The sequence below is a fragment of the Sturnus vulgaris genome, chromosome 30 (assembly GCF_052056855.1).
Source record: "Sturnus vulgaris isolate bStuVul1 chromosome 30, bStuVul1.hap1, whole genome shotgun sequence".
In the NCBI taxonomy this organism is placed as follows: domain Eukaryota; kingdom Metazoa; phylum Chordata; class Aves; order Passeriformes; family Sturnidae; genus Sturnus; species Sturnus vulgaris.
Window position 1 is genome coordinate 1,870,694 of NC_142272.1, and position 20,146 is coordinate 1,890,839.

At 68.9% G+C, this 20,146-nt stretch overlaps 4 protein-coding genes across 4 annotated transcripts; 3 read left to right on the forward strand and 1 right to left on the reverse strand.

The window, feature by feature from the left end:
• Nucleotides 1–700: 700 nt before the first annotated feature.
• Nucleotides 701–3,109, forward strand: METTL1 (methyltransferase 1, tRNA methylguanosine). The gene is made up of 6 exons (XM_014891812.2): nucleotides 701–910; nucleotides 1,209–1,339; nucleotides 1,458–1,642; nucleotides 2,033–2,146; nucleotides 2,530–2,631; nucleotides 2,917–3,109. Exons 1-6 carry the CDS (start codon nucleotides 813–815, stop codon nucleotides 3,043–3,045), a joined length of 759 nt encoding a protein of 252 aa, XP_014747298.1. The 5' UTR covers nucleotides 701–812; the 3' UTR covers nucleotides 3,046–3,109.
• A 1,183-nt stretch (nucleotides 3,110–4,292) lies between these two features.
• CYP27B1 (cytochrome P450 family 27 subfamily B member 1) lies at nucleotides 4,293–10,097 on the forward strand. The gene is made up of 9 exons (XM_014891811.2): nucleotides 4,293–4,634; nucleotides 5,666–5,856; nucleotides 6,967–7,163; nucleotides 7,399–7,605; nucleotides 8,065–8,222; nucleotides 8,292–8,500; nucleotides 8,946–9,027; nucleotides 9,108–9,359; nucleotides 9,457–10,097. The coding sequence occupies exons 1-9, from the start codon at nucleotides 4,407–4,409 to the stop codon at nucleotides 9,568–9,570; spliced, it is 1,638 nt and encodes a 545-aa protein (XP_014747297.2). The 5' UTR covers nucleotides 4,293–4,406; the 3' UTR covers nucleotides 9,571–10,097.
• Nucleotides 10,098–11,145: 1,048 nt separating this feature from the next.
• On the forward strand, nucleotides 11,146–15,414 carry CDK4 (cyclin dependent kinase 4). Its single transcript, XM_088180608.1, has 8 exons — nucleotides 11,146–11,170; nucleotides 11,739–11,942; nucleotides 12,637–12,772; nucleotides 12,843–13,010; nucleotides 13,573–13,682; nucleotides 14,200–14,250; nucleotides 14,537–14,672; nucleotides 14,980–15,414. Exons 2-8 carry the CDS (start codon nucleotides 11,740–11,742, stop codon nucleotides 15,064–15,066), a joined length of 891 nt encoding a protein of 296 aa, XP_088036734.1. The 5' UTR covers nucleotides 11,146–11,170; nucleotide 11,739; the 3' UTR covers nucleotides 15,067–15,414.
• On the reverse strand, nucleotides 15,412–20,146 carry TSPAN31 (tetraspanin 31). Its single transcript, XM_088180610.1, has 6 exons — nucleotides 19,398–20,146; nucleotides 18,311–18,478; nucleotides 17,505–17,585; nucleotides 16,875–17,051; nucleotides 16,271–16,393; nucleotides 15,412–16,173 (listed from the first exon to the last, which is right to left on the reverse strand). The coding sequence occupies exons 1-6, from the start codon at nucleotides 19,458–19,460 to the stop codon at nucleotides 16,099–16,101; spliced, it is 687 nt and encodes a 228-aa protein (XP_088036736.1). The 5' UTR covers nucleotides 19,461–20,146; the 3' UTR covers nucleotides 15,412–16,098.

The following is a 20,146-nucleotide window of genomic DNA, read 5'->3' on the forward strand; positions in this document are numbered from 1 at the left end:
CGGGAAGAGCCCGCGGAGGGGGGGATGGAACTGGGAACACTGTGGGGGGTGGGGGAACTGGGAACACTGGGTGTGCTGGGAGGACTGGGGGGACTGGGGATGCTGTGGGGTACTCGAGGGACTGGGGTGTTGGGGGGACTTGGGGACCCTCTGGGGACTGAGGGCAGTGGGGGCAACTGGGGCCCTGGGGCACCAGGGGGATGGAACACTGGCAGGGGCCATGGCGGGGTAGGGGACATGGGGGCACTCCAGGGGAGGTGAAGTTGGGGCATGGGGGACACTGGGAGCAATGGGAGCACCGAGAGGATGGAGACTGGGGAGCACTGGTGGGGCTGGGAGGACTGTGGACACTGTGGAAACTGGGGAGACTGGTAGGACTGGGGGTCACTGGGGGACACTCGTAGCACTGAGGGGCACTGGGAAGACTGGAGAGGGGCACTGGGAGCACTGGGGAGAATCATTTGGAGCACTGGGGGGCACTGGTGAGAATCACTGGGAGCACTGGGGAGAATCACTGGAAGCACTGGGGGGCACTGGGGAGAATCACTGGGAGCACTGGGGGGCACTGGGGAGGGTCACTGGGAGCACTGGGGAGGGTCACTGGGAGCACTGGGGAGAACCACTGGAAGCACTGGGGGGCACTGGGGAGGGTCACTGGGAGCACTGGGGGGCACTGGGGAGGGGCGCTGGGCCGACAGGGGGCGCTGTGAACGGGGGGAGCAGCCAAGGCTCGCCCTGCTGGCATGTTGCATGTGACGTCACAACCCCGCGTCGCACTCTGACGTCATAGTTCCGCGCCGCAAGGTGCTGCCATGGCGGCGGAGGAGGAGGAGGCGGCGTTGCCGCCCCAGAAGCGCTTCTACCGACAGCGCGCGCACTCGAACCCGCTGGCCGACCACACCCTGCGCTAGTGAGTGCGGGCAGCCCCGGGACCCGCCCGGGACCCCCCGTAACACCCGGGCCGGGTCCCGGGACCGCCCCAGCGGCCGCGTCGGGGCCCCCCGGCGTGGCCCCGTGGGGCACCGCCGGTAACCTGGCCGCCCCCAGGAACAGCCGGGCTGGATCCCTTCCCTCCCCATCCCCTCCCGGTCACACCGACCGCCCCTCCCGCCCTGTATCTCCCCCGTGCCCCTCCCGGTGAGGCGGTCCCTGCCCCCCGGTGCCCCCGCTCGGGTTCCCGGGCAGTAACAGCCCCGCGGTGCCCGCAGCCCCCCCCGCCCTCAGGACATGGACTGGGCCTCGCTGTTCCCGACTTTTTTTCCGCCCGACGCCCCCCCCGGGACCCCCCCGGCCCGCGTGGAGTTCGCAGACGTGGGGTGCGGCTACGGGGGGCTGCTGGGTGAGCACGGGGGGCACGGAGGGGCTGGGGGGCAGGGGGCACCGGGGTGGGGGGGGTCAGGGAGGGGCAGCGCAGGGGGCGAGGCGCTGCCGGGGGGTCTGACCGGCCGCCCCCGCAGTGGCGCTGGCCGAGCGCTTCCCGCAGACGCTGGCGCTGGGGCTGGAGCTGCGGGGGAAGGTGGCCGCGTTCACCCGCGCTCGGATCCGGGCGCTGCGGGCGGCACAGCCCGGCCGCTTCGGCAACGTGGCCTGCGTGAGAGGCAACGCCATGAAACACCTGCCGCACTTCTTCCGCCGGGCCCAAGTGAGACCCCGAGACCCCCGCAACACCCCCCAACACTCCCTGAAATATCTGCGTCCTCTGGACCGCCCTGAGATCCCCCTCCCCAAACCTTGGGAGCCGATGAAACACCTGCCCCCTCCTTCCCCTGGTACCCCCTAAAATGCCTCCCCCACCCCGGGGACACCCCTGAGTCCCCAGGACCCGTCTGGGTCCCCTCCAGCAGTCCCAGGACGCCACAAAATCCCTGAGACCCCCCTGCACATCCCAGCTGGTCCCACATGGGGACCCCCCAGCCCCTCCTCTGTTCCCCTTCCCCTGGCCCAGCCTGCACTCAGCAGTGCGGTTTGGGGGATCTGGTAGGGCTGATGGCAGTGGGGTGCTGACCCCCGATCCCCCCCATTGCCCCCCCAGCTCTCCAAGCTGTTTTTCCTGTTCCCTGACCCTCATTTCAAGCGCACGAAGCACAAGTGGAGAATCATCAGCCCCGCCATGCTGGCAGAGTACGGCTACGTGCTGCGCCCCGGGGTGAGTCCCCAAACCCCCAGGGTCCCCAAAACCTCCTGACCCCCCCCAGAACCTCCTGACACCCCCGGGGCTCCCCCCCACACCCCCATGTCCTTGCACAGCTCTGTGTTGTGCCCGTGAGGGAAGCCCCTGTCCCCCCCAGGGGTCCCCAGTTCCCCCTGACCCTCCCCAGCGCCCCCAGGGATCTCCAAATTCCTCGGGATCCTCCGGGATTGTTGGGGGGCGATGGTTCCAGCCTTTCTGGGAGTGGGAGGTTTTGGGGTGTCCCTGATTTTGAAGTCCCTCTGGGTTTGGTGCACACAGAGGGGTTGGGGTGTCACGGTGTTTTGGGGGTGCCTGCACGGAGGGGGATTGGGGTGTCACGGTGTTTTTGGGGTGCCCAGGGCCTGGTGTACACGGTGACAGATGTGCCTGAGCTGCACGAGTGGATGCTGCAGCATTTTGGGGAGCACCCCCTGTTTGAGCCCGTGCCCCCTGCCCAGCTGGTGAGAGCAACTGGGGGGAACTGGGGGGGAACTGGGGGGTGTTGAGGAGCACGGCAGACACTGGGATTGAACGGGGGAAACTGGCGGCTAATTCGGGGGGCACTGGGAGTGTGGGGGAACACTGTGGGATAACTGGGGTGCACTGGGGTTGGTGGGGGATACTGGGTGACTGACTGGGGGTTATGGGGTGGCACTGGGGCACAACGGGCTGTTCACTGGAGGGGCAGTGGGGGCTCACTGAGGAGGTCTCCGGTGTCACCGGGATGTCCCCGGTGCCACCCGCAGGCCGCGGACCCGCTGGTGCCGCTGCTGCCGTCGGTGACAGAGGAGGGACAGAAGGCGCAGCGCGCGGGGCGTCCCCCGTGCACCGCCGTGTTCCGCCGCCGCCCCGACCCCTCCTCGGGGACACCGTGACACGCGGGGAGGGGCCGGACCCCTCCCTCACACAGCCCCCTTTTTAATAAAGTCACAAAGTGTCCCCAAGCCTGGTCTGTCCAGCCTCCCCCAGACCCTCCCCCATCCCACAGAGAGTGCCGGGAATCGCCTCTTCCCCCCCGGAACCGGGAGGTTGGAGCCGGTTCCTGCCTCAGTTTCCCCATCGCAGAAACCCCCGGGGGGGTGACAGTGACATCCCCGCGCAGACCCGGGGGCTTTCCAGCGGCCCCGCCCGGCCCGGCCGGTGGCGCAAGGCGGAAATTCCCGGGAGTCCGGTACTGGGAGCGGGAGGCAGGGGCAGCCCTGTGTCCCCTCTGTGCCTCCCAAAGGGAGCTGGGCTGGCACCGACCCCTCCCCCGGGCTGCCCGCGGAACTGGGGTCACTGGTGGAACTGGGAGTGGGGCTCACTGGGTTACTGCGTGTCCCGCCTCGCACCGTGGGGACACGCAGCCCCCAACTCCTCCCAAAATGCTCCCCCGTGTTTGGGGGGCTGGGGTCCGTGTGTTAACGGGAGAGTTGGGGGTGTCACCGGGGGAGTTTGGGGTACCGAGGGTGTCAGCGGGGGGGTTTGGGGGTGCTGGGCCTGTCATCAGGGGGAGTTTGGGGTGCCGGGGGTGTCACTGGAGGAGGTTGCGGTGCTGGGGTCCTTGTGTTAATGGGGGGTTTGGGGGTGTCATGGGGGCTTTGAGGGTGCTGGGGTTTCACCGGGGGCTTTGGGGTGCTGGGGTCCGTGTGTCACCTGGGTTTGGGGTGCCGGGGTCCGTGTGTCACCTGGGTTTGGGGTGCCGGAGGTGTCACTTGGGTTTGGGGTGCTGGGGTCCGTGTGTCACCCGGGGGGTTTGGGGGGTCGGGGCCGTGCGCGCCCCCGGTTCTGCCCTCGCGTGTGCGCGCCCTGGGGGCGGGGCCGCGGAGCCGCTCCCGCCGCGCGCTGATTGGCCCGAGGGCCCCGCTATGCAAATTAGGCCGCGGGGGGGCGGGAGTGGCTCAGAGTGGGGGCGGGGCTTGAATCCCAATTTGGTGCTGTGGGGCGGGGTTAATGCTCACGGGGGCGTGGCTACAGGCGAGGGGGCGGGGCCTGCCCGGCTGCACGTGGGCGGTATAAAACCCCGGCCCGGGGCCCCCCCCGCAGTCGAGGCTCGGCCCCGCGCCCCCCCCGGAGTCCTGCACGGTCCCCCCGTGTCCCCCGCCGGGTCCCCCCGTGTCCCCCGCCACCTCCAGCACCGCCCGTGGCTCCCAGGGCACTCCCCCAACTCTCCTGCATCCCCCCGGTGTCACCGGTGCCTTCCCCTCGTGCCCTCCCCGTGTCCCCCCGCTGCCACTGGAGCCCCCGGTGTGTCGCCATGTCCCCCAGCCTGCGCCTGCCCGCCCGGGCCGCTCTGCTGCCCCACTCCCTGCCCGAGCCGGGGGTCCCCCGGGGTCCCCCAATAGCCCGCACCCCACACCCCCCCCGGGGCACCCCGGAGCCCTCGCGCCTCCGGGGCCTGGCCGAGATGCCGGGGCCAAGCTCCACCGCCTTCATCTTCGAGCTGCTGTGCCGAGGAGGGGTGCGGAGGCTGCATGAGATGCAGGTAAATGGGGCTGGGGGCACCGGGAAACACGGGGTCTGTGAGCTCGGGCTCGGAGGAGGCGGGGGGACCCCATTCCCACTGCTCCGGGGGGGATCCTGCTCCCACTGTCCTGGGGTATGGAGAAGGTGGGGGGACCCTGGTGTCACAGTCCTGGCTTGGAGGGGACAGTGGCACTTCAGTGTCACCACCCCGAGTCTCGGGGGGACAGGAGGGACCGTGGTGCTCCCACCTGGGGGTGCAGAGGGGAGCGGGGAGGGACCGGTCCCTACATCTCTTATCTCTGTCCCCGGGGCTTGGTGGGGTTGGGGGACCCCAAGCTGATCCCGAGGATTGTGGGGATGGGGCTGGGACCCCGATCTGGTCCCCGGCTGAGACCAGTCCGGGCTCAGGCAGTGCTGGGACCGGGCAGGAGGGGAACAGCGGCACCGGGGACGGGGTTACTCCCCGGGGAGCACAGAGGGACAGGGACAGGGCCACCTCCAGGTGACTAGGTCACCCGAAAGGGTCACAGCAGGTCCGAGACCACAGGGACGCCAGGACCTGCCCGTGTGCTGCAGACTCTCCTGTCCCACCCCGTGTCCCCCTGCAACAGCCCCGGGGACCCACCCGCCCCCCCGGGTGTGACCCCCGGTGTGACCCCCGGTGACCCCGATCCCTCCTTACCCGCAGCCTCGGTGCTGCTCCCAGTCCAGACAGTGCGGGAGCCTGGTGTGACCCCCTGTGTTCCCCCCACGATTACAGCCCGGACCCGGTTCGGGCCAGTGTGAACCCCCAGTGCCCCCTCGCTGGTCCATTCCCAGTCCCGGTTCGGCCCAATGTGACCCCCCCCAGGTCCGTGGCCGGTCCCGGTTCGGGTCTGTGTCCCTCCCCAGGTCCATTCCCAGTCCCGGTTCGGCCCGATGTGACCCCCCGTGTCCCCCCCAGGTCCATTCCCAGTCCCGGTTCGGCCCGATGTGACCCCCCGTGTCCCCCCCAGGTCCATTCCCAGTCCCGGTTAAGCCCGGTGTGACCCCCCCCCGTGTCCCCCGCAGGTCCGTGGCCGGTCCCGGTTCGGGCCGCTCTGGAAGGCCCGGTTCGGCCCGGTGCTCACGGTGCACGTGGCCGACCCCGCGCTCGTGGCTCAGGTGCTGCGGCAGGAGGGGCCCGAGCCCAGGCGGGCCCTGAGCTGCCCCTGGAAGGAGCACCGGAGCCTCCGGGGGGTGCCGGGGGGGCTCCTCACGCTGTGAGTGCACGCAGGGGGCACTTGTGGGGGGGCTGACCCTGGGGGGACCCCACTCGGGGCTGGGGGCTGCTCGGGGGGGTGCTGGGAGTTGCCCGGGGGGGGTTGGGCTGGGGTTGGGGTTTGGAGCCTGGGGGCGGCACGGGGGATTGGGGGCTGCATGTGAGATTTGGGGGGGTTCACACTGAGGAGGGGAGGTCGCACAGAGACCCCCAGGGCTCCCCGTGAGCTGGGGGTGTCTGTACCCCCAGGGGCTCCCCCACACCGGTTCCGGGAAGGGCCCGTGGGGTGCGGGGGGGCCCGGGGTGACTCAGGCGTGATTCAGTCCCCCCTCCCCCTCCTCCTGCCCCCCACCCCCCCACGCAGGATGTGAGTAACTGCCCGGGGGGAGCCCGGCCCCGGCGTGGGCAGGGGGAGGGACCCCAAACCCCAGCGCAGCCCCCACCATGGGCACGGGGACCCGGCAGCTCTCACTGGTGCCCCTGATCACCTCTGGGGGGGCCCTGGCACTGCCTCGTGGGGGAACCATGACCCTCGTGTCCCACCCGTGTCCCACCTGTGTCCCACCCGTGTCCCACCCGTGTCCCACCTGTGTCCCCCATGTCCCCATTCCTCGTCCCTCATTTCCCCTGTACCCATCCCCCACCCATGTCCCCCGTGTCCCCACAATCCCCATGTCCCCATTCCCCACCCAAGTCTCCTGTCCCCCCGTGTCCCTGTCCCTCACCATGTCCCTGACGCCCTCCCGTGTCCTGGCATGCCCCATGTCCCCATCCCCCACCCATAGCCCCGTGTCCTTGTCCCTCTCTGTGTCCCTGTCCACCCCGTTTCTGCATGTCCAGGCCATGTCCCTGTCTGTCCCCTGTCCCCCACCCCTGTCTGTGTCCCTACATGTCACCAATGTCCCCATCCCTGTGTCCCTGTCCCCCTCTTCCCCGGTGTTCCCATGTCCCCTCCATGCCCGGTGTCACCTGTGTCCCCATGTCCTCACTCCTGTCTGTCCCTCCGTCCTCTGTGTCCCCCTCACACGTCCTCATGTCCCCCCCATGTCCGTGTCCTGTGCCGTGTCCGCTGTCCCCCCTGCTCCCCCGTGACGCGTGTCCCTGTCCCCAGGGAGGGCGAGGCGTGGCGGGGGTCCCGGCGGCTCCTGGCTCGGGGGCTGCTGCGCCCGGGGGCGGCCGAGGCGTTCGCTGGCCCGGTGGCCACCGTGGTGGCCGAGCTGGTGGCGCGGCTGCAGCGGCTGCAGCGGCAGCACCCGCGGGGAATCGTCCCCGACATCGGCTCCGAGTTCAACCGCTTCGGCCTCGAGGGTGAGAGAGAGGGGACCCCGAGAGGGGATGGGGCACCCCAAAGGGACCCCCCATAGGGCAGCCCGGGTCCCCCAGCAGGATTCCCTGTGTCCCCCAGGGCACCCTCTGTCCCTCAGCGTCCCCCGAGATTCTTGGATCTCCCCTCAGTGTCCTCATGTCCCCCTGTCCCCTCTGTCCCTGGGCCTCCCGTGTCCCCAGTGTCCCCAGGACCCAAATGTCCCCCCCTGTCCCACAGCCATCTCCTGGGTGCTGTTCTCCTCCCGCCTGGGCTGCCTGGGGGACGCCGGGGAAGCCTCGGCAGACACCGAGGGTGTGATCCGCTGTGTGGGGACAGTGCTGGCACTGACGCTGGTGACAATGGCACTGCCCCGTCCCCTCCTGCGTGTCTTTCCTGCGCCTTGGGACGCTTTCTGCCACGCCTGGGACCAGCTCTTCGCCTTCGGTGAGGGGACACAGGGACAGGGAGGACAGGGGGGTCATGGGGGACACCATGAGGACATCCCATGGGAACTTGGGGCCATCCCACAGGGACACCAGGACATCATATGGGGACATGGGGGCATCCCAGAGGGATATGGGGATGTCCCATGGCCACAGGGACACTCCTGCTCACCTTCTGCTGAGGGGACATGGGGACATGAAGGCATCCCGGGGCCATGGTGATGCACATGGTGAGGGGACACAGGGGATATGGGGACATCCAAGGGACACAGACACATCCCGTGGGGTCACAGGGATGTCCCATGACCATGATGACAGACCCATGCCATCATCCTCTGCAGCCAAGGGACACACTGATGGTTTGTGGCTGCGGTGACACTGACAGGGTGTTGTCCCCAGTGAAGGGACTCGGTGACAATGCATGGCCACGGTGGCACTGATGGGGTGTTGTTGTCCCCAGCCAAGGGACACGTGGACCGGCGCGTGGCCGAGGTGGCTGCGCGGGGGTCGCTGGCCGAGGGGGACACGTGTGTCACCGACCTGCTGGCCCGGGAGCGCGTCCCTGTCAGCAGCATCTACGGCAACGTCACCGAGCTGCTGCTGGCCGGGGTGGACACGGTGAGGGGGGTGACACTGGGATGTCCCTGTTGTCACTGTGGGTCCCACTGATGTCCCCCGTGTCCCCAGGTGGCCAGCACGCTGGCCTGGAGCCTGTACGAGCTGGCACGGAACCCGGGGGCACAGGCGGCCCTGCACCGAGAGCTGGTGGCTGCCACTGCCACCAACAGGGCCACCAGTGGTGACAGTGCCACCACCGACAGTGCCACTGCTGCTGCCACCGCCACTGCCCTGGCACGGCTGCCACTGCTGCGTGCTGTGGTGAAGGAGACCCTCAGGTGACAGGGACATGGGGTGGGGACACAGGGACAATGATGGGACACGGAAAGGATGTGGGAATGGGGACATGGGACACGGGGACAGGGATTGGAATGTGGGGACAGGGATACAGGGATGGAGAGAGAAATGGGGACACAGGGACATGGGGTGGGGAATTGGGGACAGGGTGAGGGACACGGGAATGGGAACGGGGATGTGGATAAAGATGGGGACAGGGACAGGGATGGGGCTGAAATGGGACAGGTAGGGATGGGGATGGAGAGAGGATAAAATTGGGGATAAAATGGGGATGGGACAGGAATGGGGACAAGGAGGAAGATTGGAATGAGGACGAGGACAAGGAAGGGATGAAGACAAGGCTAGGGATGAGGATGGGGATGAGGATGAGGATGAAGGCAGGGACAGGATGAGGACAGGGAGGTGACATCCAGGTGTCCCCTGCAGGCTGTACCCCGTCATCCCGGGCAACGCCCGCGTTGTCTCTGACTCTGACATCCGTGTTGGCGACTACCTGGTGCCACGCCAGGTGAGCTGAGGGGACACCCCACACCCCAGGGGTCCTCGAGGTGCCCCCAGGGTGTCCCCGCTGACCCCGTGTCCCTGCAGACCCTCATCACCCTGTGCCATTACGCCACGTCCCGCGACAGCCGCTTCTTCCCCGCGCCCGATGCCTTCCGCCCGGAGCGCTGGCTGCGCCGCAGGGACACCGGTGACACTCCTGGGGACACTCCTGGGGACACTCCTGGGCACCCCCCTGGCCCCACACACCCCTTTGCCTCTCTGCCCTTCGGCCTCGGCCCGCGCAGCTGCGTCGGGCGCCGCTTGGCTGAGCTGCAGCTGCACATGGCGCTGGCACAGGTGGGTGTCCCTGTCCCCGTGTCCCTGTCCCCGTGTCCCTGTCCCCGTGTCCCCGCCATGTCCCCATCGTGTCACTCACCCGTCCCTGCTCCCCCAGATCCTGCTGCGCTTCGAGGTGCGCCCAGAGCCCGGGGGGGGCCGGGTGCGCCCCATGACCCGCACCCTGCTGGCCCCCGGCGCCCCCATCAGCCTCTGCTTCCTCGAGCGGTGACACCGGGGACACCGAGGGGACATGAGGACACCAGGGACACCGAGGACACCGGGGACACCGAGGACACACCAGAGACTTTGGGGACATGGGGACACTGAGGACACTCGGGAGACCTTGACCCCGGTGGTGGTTTCACCTCCAGTAATGACATTGACCCCACTGGTGGCCTCGACACCACAGTGTCGCCAAAGTCACCACCTGGACCTTGTGGTGGCCCTGACCCTGTGGATGACCCCAGCACTGTGGTGACCCCAGCCCCAGAACTGGCCCTGACACTGCGGTGGCCGTGACCCCACAGTGACACTGGCTATGGTGGCAGCCCCAGCCCCGTGGTGGCCTTGACCCCAGCAGTGTCACAAACCCTGTGCTGGCCTTGACCCCGAGGTGTCCCCAACCCCATGGTAACCCCAGCCTTGGTGGTGGCCGTGACTCCTTGGGGACCCCGACCCCGTGGTGTCCCCAACCCTGCAGTGACCCCTCTGCTGGGGGATTGGGGTTTATTTATTGGCCAATAAAGTGATTTTGGGATTTTGGTGCTGCCGGAGCTCCGGTCTCACTTCTCCCCCTCCCCCCGCCGTGACTCAAGCCCTCCCCCCGGGCTGGGGATGGGGGGACCCGCCCCGACCTGCCCAGGTGTGCCGGGGGGTGACGTGGCCCTGGGGGGGGCGGGGGAAGCACAGCCCCCTCCCCATGGGGGGGCTGGGAGTGCCCCGAGAGCCTCCCGGGGGGAGGGGCCGCCCTCGAGAGGGGCTCAAAGGGACCCCCGGGACCCCCGGACGCCTCACAATGCCCAGGGGGGGAGGGGGTGATGTGTGACCACCCCCGGGGATGTCAGGGGGGCACCCCAGAAGGGGTGGGGGGGTGTCGGGAACCCCCGGTCCCCCGTGGGGTTTAACCCGGTCGGTACCACCCAGGGTGGGGGGGGCAATGTCCCAGGTGGGGGGAGGGGCTGACGTCAGCACAGGGGACTCTGGACCCTCGTGGGGACCCTGAGGCAGCCGAGCGTGGTGACCCCCCCGCCCCGTGCCCCGGGACACCCCTCCCCCAGGTGACAGAGGGACCAGGTGAGCAGGAGGAGGAGGAGGGGAGGGTCCCTCGGCCAGGAGATTTGGGACAGGGCTCACCTGGGCAGCCCTGGGGTCACCTGGGGTCACCTGGCCGAGGTGGTGGCGACAATGACAGACCCGAAATGGGGGGACGGGGGTGTCACCCTGGCTGGGGGCCCAGGTGGGGGTGGGGGCCCATCCTGGAGTCCCTGGGGGACGCGGGGGATGGGACAGGGTCACCTCAGGTGAGAAACCTGGAACGGGACAGGTGAGCCAGCCCGGGGGGACCTGGGGGTCTTGGGGACACCTGAGCCGGGGGGGGAAGGGAGGGGGCCGTGGCCATCAGGTGAGGGGGGGGGGGGGTGTCCTCCCTCCTGCCCCTCCCCTTCCCCGAGCCAGCCGTGGGACCCCACCCCCTTCTCCACCGCCCCTCCCCCCACACGGGGGTCCCCTCGCCCCTCCCCCCGCCCCGCCCCTCCCCCCGGCCCTTCCGCCCTCCCCTCCCGCCTGTTCCGGCGCCCCCGCCCCTCCCCCCCTGCCCCGCGCGCCTCCCGGTGAGTTCCGGGGTCCCCCCGGAGCGAGCGGGACCCCCCAAATTTGGCACCCCGTCCTTCAGCCCCAGACAGACCCCCTGGGGGGGGAGGGGGGGCCTGGAGCGGGGGGGGCGTGGTTGGGGGGGTCGGGGGGAACTGGTGGGGGGATTGGGGAGCGCTGGTTTGGGGGTGCAGGGGTCACGGTGGGGTGGGGTCTGCCCTGAGTACCGGGGGGGATTTGGGGTGCTGGGGGTCACGGGGGGCGGGTACCGAGGAGAGAGGGGCAATTTGGGGTGCAGGGCTGGCGGGGGGGTCTCGCTGGGGGCACACACGGGGATGCCAGGAGTGGGGGGGGGGCTGGAGTGTGCCAGGGGATGCTTGGGCACCCCAGGATGGCACCGCTCGGTGTGGGGTGCAGGGGAGATGTCGGGGTGTCCCTGAGCCCCCCAGGATGTCGCACTCGGTGTGGGGTGCCGGAGGGAATGTGGGGATGTCCCCGCTGGGTTTGGCCACCCCGGGATATCGCGGCACGGTGTGGGGTGCCCGGGGGGGGAATTTGGGGGTGTCCCTGAGGCTCTGGGCCCCCCAGGATGGCTCAGTACGAGCCCGTGGCCGAGCTGGGCGTGGGCGCGCACGGCACCGTGTTCAAGGCTCGGGACCGGCTCAGCGGGCGATTCGTGGCCCTGAAGAACGTGCGGGTGCCCACGGGGGGGACAGGGCTGCCCCCCAGCACCGTGCGGGAGGTGGCTCTGCTGCGGCGCCTCGAGCACCTGGAGCACCCCAACATCGTCCGGTGAGAGCCGGGGCTGCCCTGGGGCTCTGCCCCTGAGAGTCACCCCATGGGAGGGCAGGGATTGGGGTGCCGGGGCAGGGATTGGGGTGCCAGGGCAGGGATTGGGGTGCCGGGGCAGTTTTGGGGTGCCAGGGCACGGATTGGGGTGCCAGGACAGGGATTGGGGGTGCCGGGGCAGGGAAGGGGATTGAGGGTAGGGATGAGAATCCCAGAGCAGTTTTGGGATCCCAGAGCAGTTTTGGGATCCCAGAGCAGGAATGGGTTGCCAGGGCAGTTTTGGGGTCCCAGGACAGAGATGGGATCCCAGAGCAGTTTTGGGGTGCCGGGGCAGGGATGGGGATTGAGGGTAGGGATGAGGGTCCCTAGGACAATTTTGGGATCCCAGATCAGAAGTTAAGGTCTCAGGGCAGGGATGGGGTCCCAGAGCAGTTTTGGGATCCCAGAGCAGAAATTAAGGTCTCAGGGTAGGGATGAAGATCCAGAGCAGGAATGAGGCTCCCAGAACAGTTTTGTGGTCCTAGGTCAGTTTTAGGGTCTCAGGGCAGGGATGGGATCCCAGGACAGTTCAGGGGTCTCAGAGCAGGGATGGGGATCCCAGGGCACAGCAATGGGGGCAGGAAACAACAATGTGGGTCGCAGAGGCACAGCAGGTGTCCCGTGGGCTCTGTCACAGCCCGTGTCCCCATGTCCCCAGGCTGATGGATGTCTGTGCCAGCGCCCGCACCCCACACGAGGCCAAGGTCACGCTGGTGTTCGAGCACGTGGAGCAGGACCTGAAAACCTTCCTGGAGAAGGCGCCGGCCCCGGGGCTGCCCCCTGACACCATCAAGGTGGGCACGGGGAGGGGGTCCCGAGGCCCCGGGGGGCGCAGGGGGGGCCCTGACCCCGTGTCCCCCCCAGGACCTGATGCGGCAGTTCCTGCGTGCTCTGGATTTCCTGCACACCCAGAGCATCATCCACCGGGACCTGAAACCCCAGAACGTGCTGGTGACCAGCGCGGGGCAGCTCAAGGTGGCCGATTTCGGGCTGGCCCGGATCTATGGCTGCCACATGGCCCTGACCCCCGTGGTGCGTCCGGGGGGCCCGGGGGGCTGGGGGTCAAGGGGGGGATTGGGAGTGGAAATCCTGGGAGTTTGGGGTCCTGGGTGAGGTCCTGGGTGGGATTGGGACTGGAAATCCTGGGAGTTCGGGGTCCTGGGTGGGATTGGGACTGGAAATCCTGGGAGTTTGGGGTCTTGGGTGGGATTGGGACTGGAAATCCTGGGAGTTTGGGGTCCTGGGTGGGATTGGGACTGGAAATCCTGGGAGTTTGGGGTCCTGGGTGGGATTGGGACAGGGAAGTCCTGTGAGTGTGGGGTCCTGGGTGGGGTCACACGTGGCTGCTCTGGTGGCCATGGGTTGGGGTGGTTGTGACCCGCAGGAGTTGGGGTCTTGGCTGGTCCTTGAGCCAGGTGGCCGTGGGTGCTGGGGGTCCCAGGTGGCATCAGGTGATGGTGGCCATCACCCCCAGGAGCTGTGGGTCACAGGGTGACACTGTGGGGACACTGCCACCCTGCCACAGCTCTGGGTGGGTGCTGTGGGTCACAGTGGGGGGCCCTGGTGACGCTGTGGGTCCCCCCGTGGGGGACAGGTGGTGACACTGTGGTACAGAGCCCCCGAGGTGCTGCTCCGGGCCGCCTACGCCTCCCCCGTGGACATGTGGAGTGTGGGGTGCATCTTCGCTGAGATGTTCCGCAGGAAGTGAGGGGACACGGGGGACATGGGGGGACATGGGGGGACACGGGGGACACGGGGGACATGGAGGGACACAGAGGGGACACGGGGGACACGGGGGACATGGAGGGACACAGAGGGGACACGGGGGACATGGGGGGACATGGGGTGGGGGGCACAGGAGGGACAGATGGGGACACAGAGGGGACACAGAGTGGGAGGACATGGGCACACACAGGGGGGACACCAGCACACAGACCCAGACATGAGGGACAAAGTGAGGACACTGGGGAGGACATGGGGTGGGGGACACAGGGACATGGGGGGGACACATGAGGACACAGGAACTCGGGTTCACACGGGATGTGGGACATGGGAGGGACACGGGGACACGGGTGGAACGTGGAGTGACACATGGGGGGACATGGGGACACTCCTGGGGTCACCCGGGTGCTGCTGGGGGGTTTCCCCTGTGGGTGCCATGGCAGGAGCTGCCCCCTGTGCCCACCCGATGGTGACACCCCAGTGTCCCCTGTCCCCCCAGGCCGCTGTTCTGTGGGACCTCGGAGGCCGATCAGCTGGGCAAGATCTTCGAGTGGGTGGGGGTCTGGGGGGGCACTGGGCACAAGGCGTGGGGGGCTGGGAGGTCCTGGTTTGGGGGGGCTGTCCCGGGGGGGTGGTTTGGACCCGGGGGGGGTCTGGGGGGCTGGAACAGGGGAGGGGGGAGGTTTGGGGGAGGGTGAGCTGGGGGGGTGCAATCAGAGATTCCCTGGGGATCCCACGGGGGGGCTGGGAGCAGGGGGGACCCATTTGGGGCCTGGTTTGGGGGGGCTGTTTGGGGGCTCAGTTTCAGCCCCCCCTGAGCTCCTGTGCCCCCCCAGGCTGATCGGGCTCCCCCAGGAGGACGAGTGGCCGCAGGACGTGGCCCTGCCCAGGGAAGCCTTCACCCCCTGCGCCCCCCGAGAGCCCCGGGGGGAGGTCCCAGAGCTGGGGGACAGCGGGGAGCAGCTGCTGCTGGTGAGGGGGGACACGGGGGGACATGGGGGGACAACACAGGGACACAACTGCTGCTGCTGGGTGGGGGGGGGTGGGGGGAATGGGAACACTGGGGGGCCATGGGGACACCAGGGGAGGGGACACGGGGGGACATGAGACAACCGGGGACACCTCGGGGGGACAGGGATGCTGTGTGTGACACTTGGGGACACCTGGGGGGGACAGGATGGGACCTCCCCCTCCCGCCCTGAGCTCTGCAGCCCCTTTGGGGAGGGGGTTACAGTGGCGTCCCCCCGTGTCCCTGACTCTGTCCTGTCCCCTGCCCCAGGCACTGTTGACCTTCAGCCCCCACAAGCGAATTTCGGCTCACGAGGCCCTGAGGCACCGGTACCTGCAGGGGGGGCGTGAGGGGTGACCCCCCCCTAAAAAAAACCACTCCTGAACATCCCGCAGGACTCTCATATCTCTGTGGTGGAATTGTGGGGTGACACCCCCCCAAAAACACCCCCTGGGCCCCTCCCACTGGTACTGGGGGTGGGGGGGGGGGGTGTGAGGGTCCCCTGAACCTCCCCCAGGGACACCAGGACTGGATTTGGGGGCAGACCCCACTTATCGGAGGGGAGCAGTTTTTGGGACACCCCCCCCACCCCCCCATTTCTCTGCCAATAAAGGGGTGTGGGCAGCACGCCCCCCCCCAAATCGTGTGGCCTGTGTCACTGGGGGTGGCCGGGGGTCACCCCAGAACGAGCCCGAGCCACGGTCAGTGTTGTGTGTTTATTGGGGGGACACGGTGACCCCCCCATGGTGGCAGCAGGGGGGAGGCGTCCCCTGCTCCCCACCCCCCATCGGGTCTGGGGGGGACACACACTGGGGGGGGGTCACTGGTGCCAGTCATGGTGTAAACCAGTACAGACCAGTTTAGGGGTGTTGAGAGGGGGGCCCTGCTGGATTTGGGGAGGTCACGACCCCCCCCTCAGCCCCCCCCAGCCCTCAATGCCCATGAGGGGGGGAGTGTATGGGGGAGGGGCAGCCCCCAGTTTGGGGGAGGGTCAGACTGGGCCGAGGGGGAGTCACTGTGGTGGGGGTCCTGCCCCGTGTGACCCTCCCCAGTGTGGGGGTGACCATGACCCCCCCGGGGGGTGACACACCGTGGTGGGGGGGGCTGGGGGTGTGTGAATGACCAGTACAAACCAGTTTGGGAGAGCTCAGTCTGAGATGAGTGGGGGGGGGGGCGGGGGGGACTCTGCCCCAGGCCCCTTCTGCTGTGGGGGGGTCACAGCTGTGCCGGGGGGCTCACCCCATGATTTTGGGGGGGTGTGGCCGTGTCCCCAGTGCTTCATGCGGCTGTGGGTGGCAGCTGGTCAGCATCTGGGGGGTTCTGGACCCCCCCCCCCACGGCTGGGACCCCTCCCCAGAGGAGCTGTGTCCCCCCCGGGGACCCCCCCCACTATAGGAAGGCACCGGGGTTGGCGCGGGGGTCCCGCTGGTTCCGGAAGCGGAGGGCGAGCCAGACCCCCAAAACCTGCAACAAACGGGGGGTTGAGGGGGGCTGCTGGACCCCCCCCCAATGCCTTGAGACCCCCCCCCCCCCAACTTGCTTCCCCCGCCCCCCATTGTACCTCAGTGAAGCTGAAGAAGAGCCCGACCCCCCCCAAAATCTTGAGGGCCTGGTCCGAGTGCTGCAGCAGTTGGGGGGCACAGGGGGGGCACGGGGGGACTCCCCCCGGGGGGAACTGGCACCTCTGGGGGGAAATGGGAGGGTCAAGGGGGGTCCCCAACACCCCCCACCCACCCCCACATCGCCCCAGGACACACAGCTGGGGGGGGGGGGGGGGGGCATTGCAGCCCCTCCTGGAGGGCTTCAGCACATCCAGGGGGTCCCCAAACTCCATTTCCCCCCGAAAATCCCAACCCTCCCCTCCAGCCCCCCAGTCACTTCCCCCAGGGGTGTCCCCAAATCCCCCTGCCCCCCCAAATCCCCCCAGGAGGAGTCTCCAGGTCTCCCAGACTTCCAATCACCCATAAATCCCCCCAACTGCCCCTCCCCAAACTCCCAATCACTCCTAAACCCTTCCCCAAACCCCCCAGACCCCAAATCACCCCTAACCCCCTCAATTTTCCCTCTCCAACCCCCCCCCACTCCCAATCATCCCTAACCCCCCAGTTTTCCCTCCCCAAGTCCCCCCGGACTCCTCAGTCAACCCCAAACCCCCCCAGACTCACAGCGGGGCAGTTTGGGGGCTCCCAGGGGGGCTCCAGCCCGGGTTGGTACAGTGGGGGGGGGCTGGCAGGAGGGGGGGTCCCGGGGGGCTCCCCCAAACCACAACAGCCCAGCCTGCGCTGCAGCTCCCCCCGCGCCCCCCCGCTCAGCAGGGGCCAGGCCGAGTGCAGCAGCCGCTCCTGGGGGACCCCAAAAATCGGTCAGTGCCCCCCAGGACCCCCCCACGGCCACAGGGCCCCCCCAAACCCGTCAGTGTCCCTTTGTGCCCCTCCCGGGGCTGGGAGATCCCAGCACCCCCTCCCAAGGATTGTGGAGCCAGGGGGTTCCCCTGTGCACCCCGAGACTGTGGGATGGGTTGTGGGGTCCCCTGTGCACCCCAGAATTGTGGGATGGGTTTGTGGGGTCCCCTGTGCACTCCGGGATTTTGGGATGGGTTTGTGGGGTTCCTGTGGGTGTCGTGGGGGTGGGGTGTGGGTCCCAGAGGGGGTGTGGGGGTGTTCTGGGGGGTCTCCAGGGGGTGTGACCCACCTGAGGTGCCCAGGGTTTGGAGGAGGAGGGAGCCGAGATCCCCCCTAGGGAGTTGGGGGGTCCCGGGGGGTTTTGGGGAGCCCAGGGGGGTTCCCAGTACCCACCTGAGCCTCCCGGCCCAGGGCGAGGCAGGCACAGGACACACCGAGCTGGCACAGGAACACCAGGCCCAGGATCAGCACGTACTTGGGGGGGTCAAGGGGGGCCACACACACACGGAGACCCCCCCAAAATCCCCCTGGGACCCACCCGAAATCCCCCTGGGACCCCCCCAAAATCCCCCTGGGACCTCCCCAAAATCCCCCCGGGAGTCCCCCAGAATTCCATCGGGACCTCTCCACAGCCAGACCCCGTGCAGGTTTGGGGGACCCTGGGCAGGGGGGAGCCCCCCTGAAGGATCCAAAGGGGGCAGGAGCTGGGGGTGCCAGGGGGCAAGGGGGGGTTGGGATATCGGGGGGGGGGCATTTGGGGACACAGGGGAGGGAGTGGAAGGACATTTGGGGACCCCAGGAGGGGATGGGGGCTCACAAAGTGGCTCAGGGACACAGCCAGGGGTGTTGAGGACCCCGGGAGGGGATGGGGGCTCACAAAGCGGCTCAGGGACACTGCCAGGGGTGTTGGGGACATCCAGAGGGGTGTTGGGGACTCCAGGAGGGGCTCAGGGACACTGCCAGGGGTGTTGGGGACCCCAGGAGGGGATGGGGGCTCACAAAGCGGCTCAGGGACACTGCCAGGGGTGTTGGGGACATCCAAGGGGGTGCTGGGGATTCGAGGAGCTTTGGGACAAGGGGACAGCGAGAGCGGGACCTGGTGCTCACACGGGGCGGGGGCTCCCAGAGGGATTTGGGGACCCCTGGAGGGGCCGGGGGTGTCCCGAGCGGGGGTCCCGCGCCCCCCCAGTGAAGGATACGAAGAAGAGCAGGACCTGGTGGTGCCGCAGGGCCCCGAGCAGCCCCAGCCCCGCGATCAGCAGGAGGAAGACTCCGACGGCGAAGGCTCCGCCGAGCAGGGGGGGGCTGGAGCCCATGCCCAGGCTCCGTGCCCAGCCCGCCACGGCCACCAGCAGCACCCCAACCAGCTGGGGGGGCACCGCGTCAGGGACCCCCGAACCCCCCCGGGACCGCCGGGACCCCTGAACCCCCCCCCCCCCCCCAGCACACCCGGGATCCCGGGACCCCCGAACCCCCCTCAACATCACCGGGACTCCCGAACCCACCCAAGACCACTGGGACCCCCGAACCACCCGGGACCCCCGAACCCCTCGGGACCCTCGAACCCCCCCGGGACCCCCAAACCCACCCAGGACCACCGGGATCCCCGAACCCCCCAGCAGCACCAGGATTCCCGAATCCACTCAGGACCACCGGGACCCTCGAACCCCCTGTCACGCCCGAACCCCCGGGGACCCCCGAAACCACCCAGGACCACTGGGACAGCCGAACTCCCCGGGACTCTCGAACCCCCCGGGACCACCGGGATCCCCAAACCCCTCCGGGACGCCAGAACCTCCCGGGACCACCAGGAACCCCGAACCTCCCCAGCACCGGGGCTGTGCCACGGGGACCGCGGGTGCACAGCCTGAGGATTCCAGGAGGATTTTGGGGGGTCCCCAGGGTCATGGGGGGCTGCTCCCCCTCAGCCTCCCGGTGCTGTGGGTTTTGGGGCGGGGGGATGTGGCCTTTGACCCTTCCTGTGGTTTTGGGGCGCCCCCTGACGCCCCCCGGCTCCTCCCGGCCCTGTCCCAGAGCCCCTCGCCAGTCCCAGGAGCCCCCCCACGATTGGGGACCCCCAATTTCCCCACAGGGAGAGACCCCTCCCAGCAGCCCACACCCCAAATTGGGAGGGGGTCCCCCCGCCTTCCAGATCCCCCCAGACTCCTCCCTGGCCTTCCCGTGGGACCCCGCAGCCCCTCCCCACCCCCCACACAGGGTGGGCCGCGCCCCGCCCCCACCCAGAGCACAGGGGTCCCCAGTCCCCCTCATGGCCCCCCCGCTCACCACATAAACTACGTTGAGGGCGCAGAGCGCGTTGCGCGAGCAGGCGAAGCCCCCGCAGACCATGGCGGGGCCGGAGGGGTCCCGGGGTTCGGGCGGTGCCGGGGTCGAGGGGTCCCGGGGGGGCTCGGGGGGTTCCGGGGTCCCCGCGCTGCGGCCCCTTTAAACCGCGGCCCCGCGCCCCGCGCGCTCCCGCCCTCACTGCGCATGCGCAGGGATCTGAGCCCCGCCCACTCTGACGTGTGTCACCATAGCTCCGCCCTCAAACCACGCCCACCACCCTGCTCTAGGCCCCGCCTCCTTTTCGTGTATGGGTAGAGCTCCTCCCACAGTACAGGCGCTCTGCGGACTGCGCGTGCGCAGGATCCTGAGCCCCGCCCACTCCACCGTCTGCTCCCAGAGCCCCGCCCACTACCCTGCTTTAGGCCCGCCCCTTCTCCTTATATGGGCACAGCCCCGGCCGCAGCGCTACCGGCGCTCTCAGTACTGCGCATGCGCACAGCTCCGCGCGAAACTAGGCTTCCTGGAAAGGGGCGGGGCTTCCTTGGGCTTCTGCCCCGCCCCCGAACCTCGCCCCTCCCCCGGTCCCCCCCGAATCCCCCGGCCGCAGAAATCCCGGCTGAGCCAAACCCCAGAGCCAAACGCCAGAGCCCCCCAGGATCCCCCTGGAGCCCCCCAGGGTCCTCCTAGAGCCCCCCAGCCCTACTGACCCCAAAGGACCCCCATAGCCCCCCAGGGTCCTCCTAGAGCCC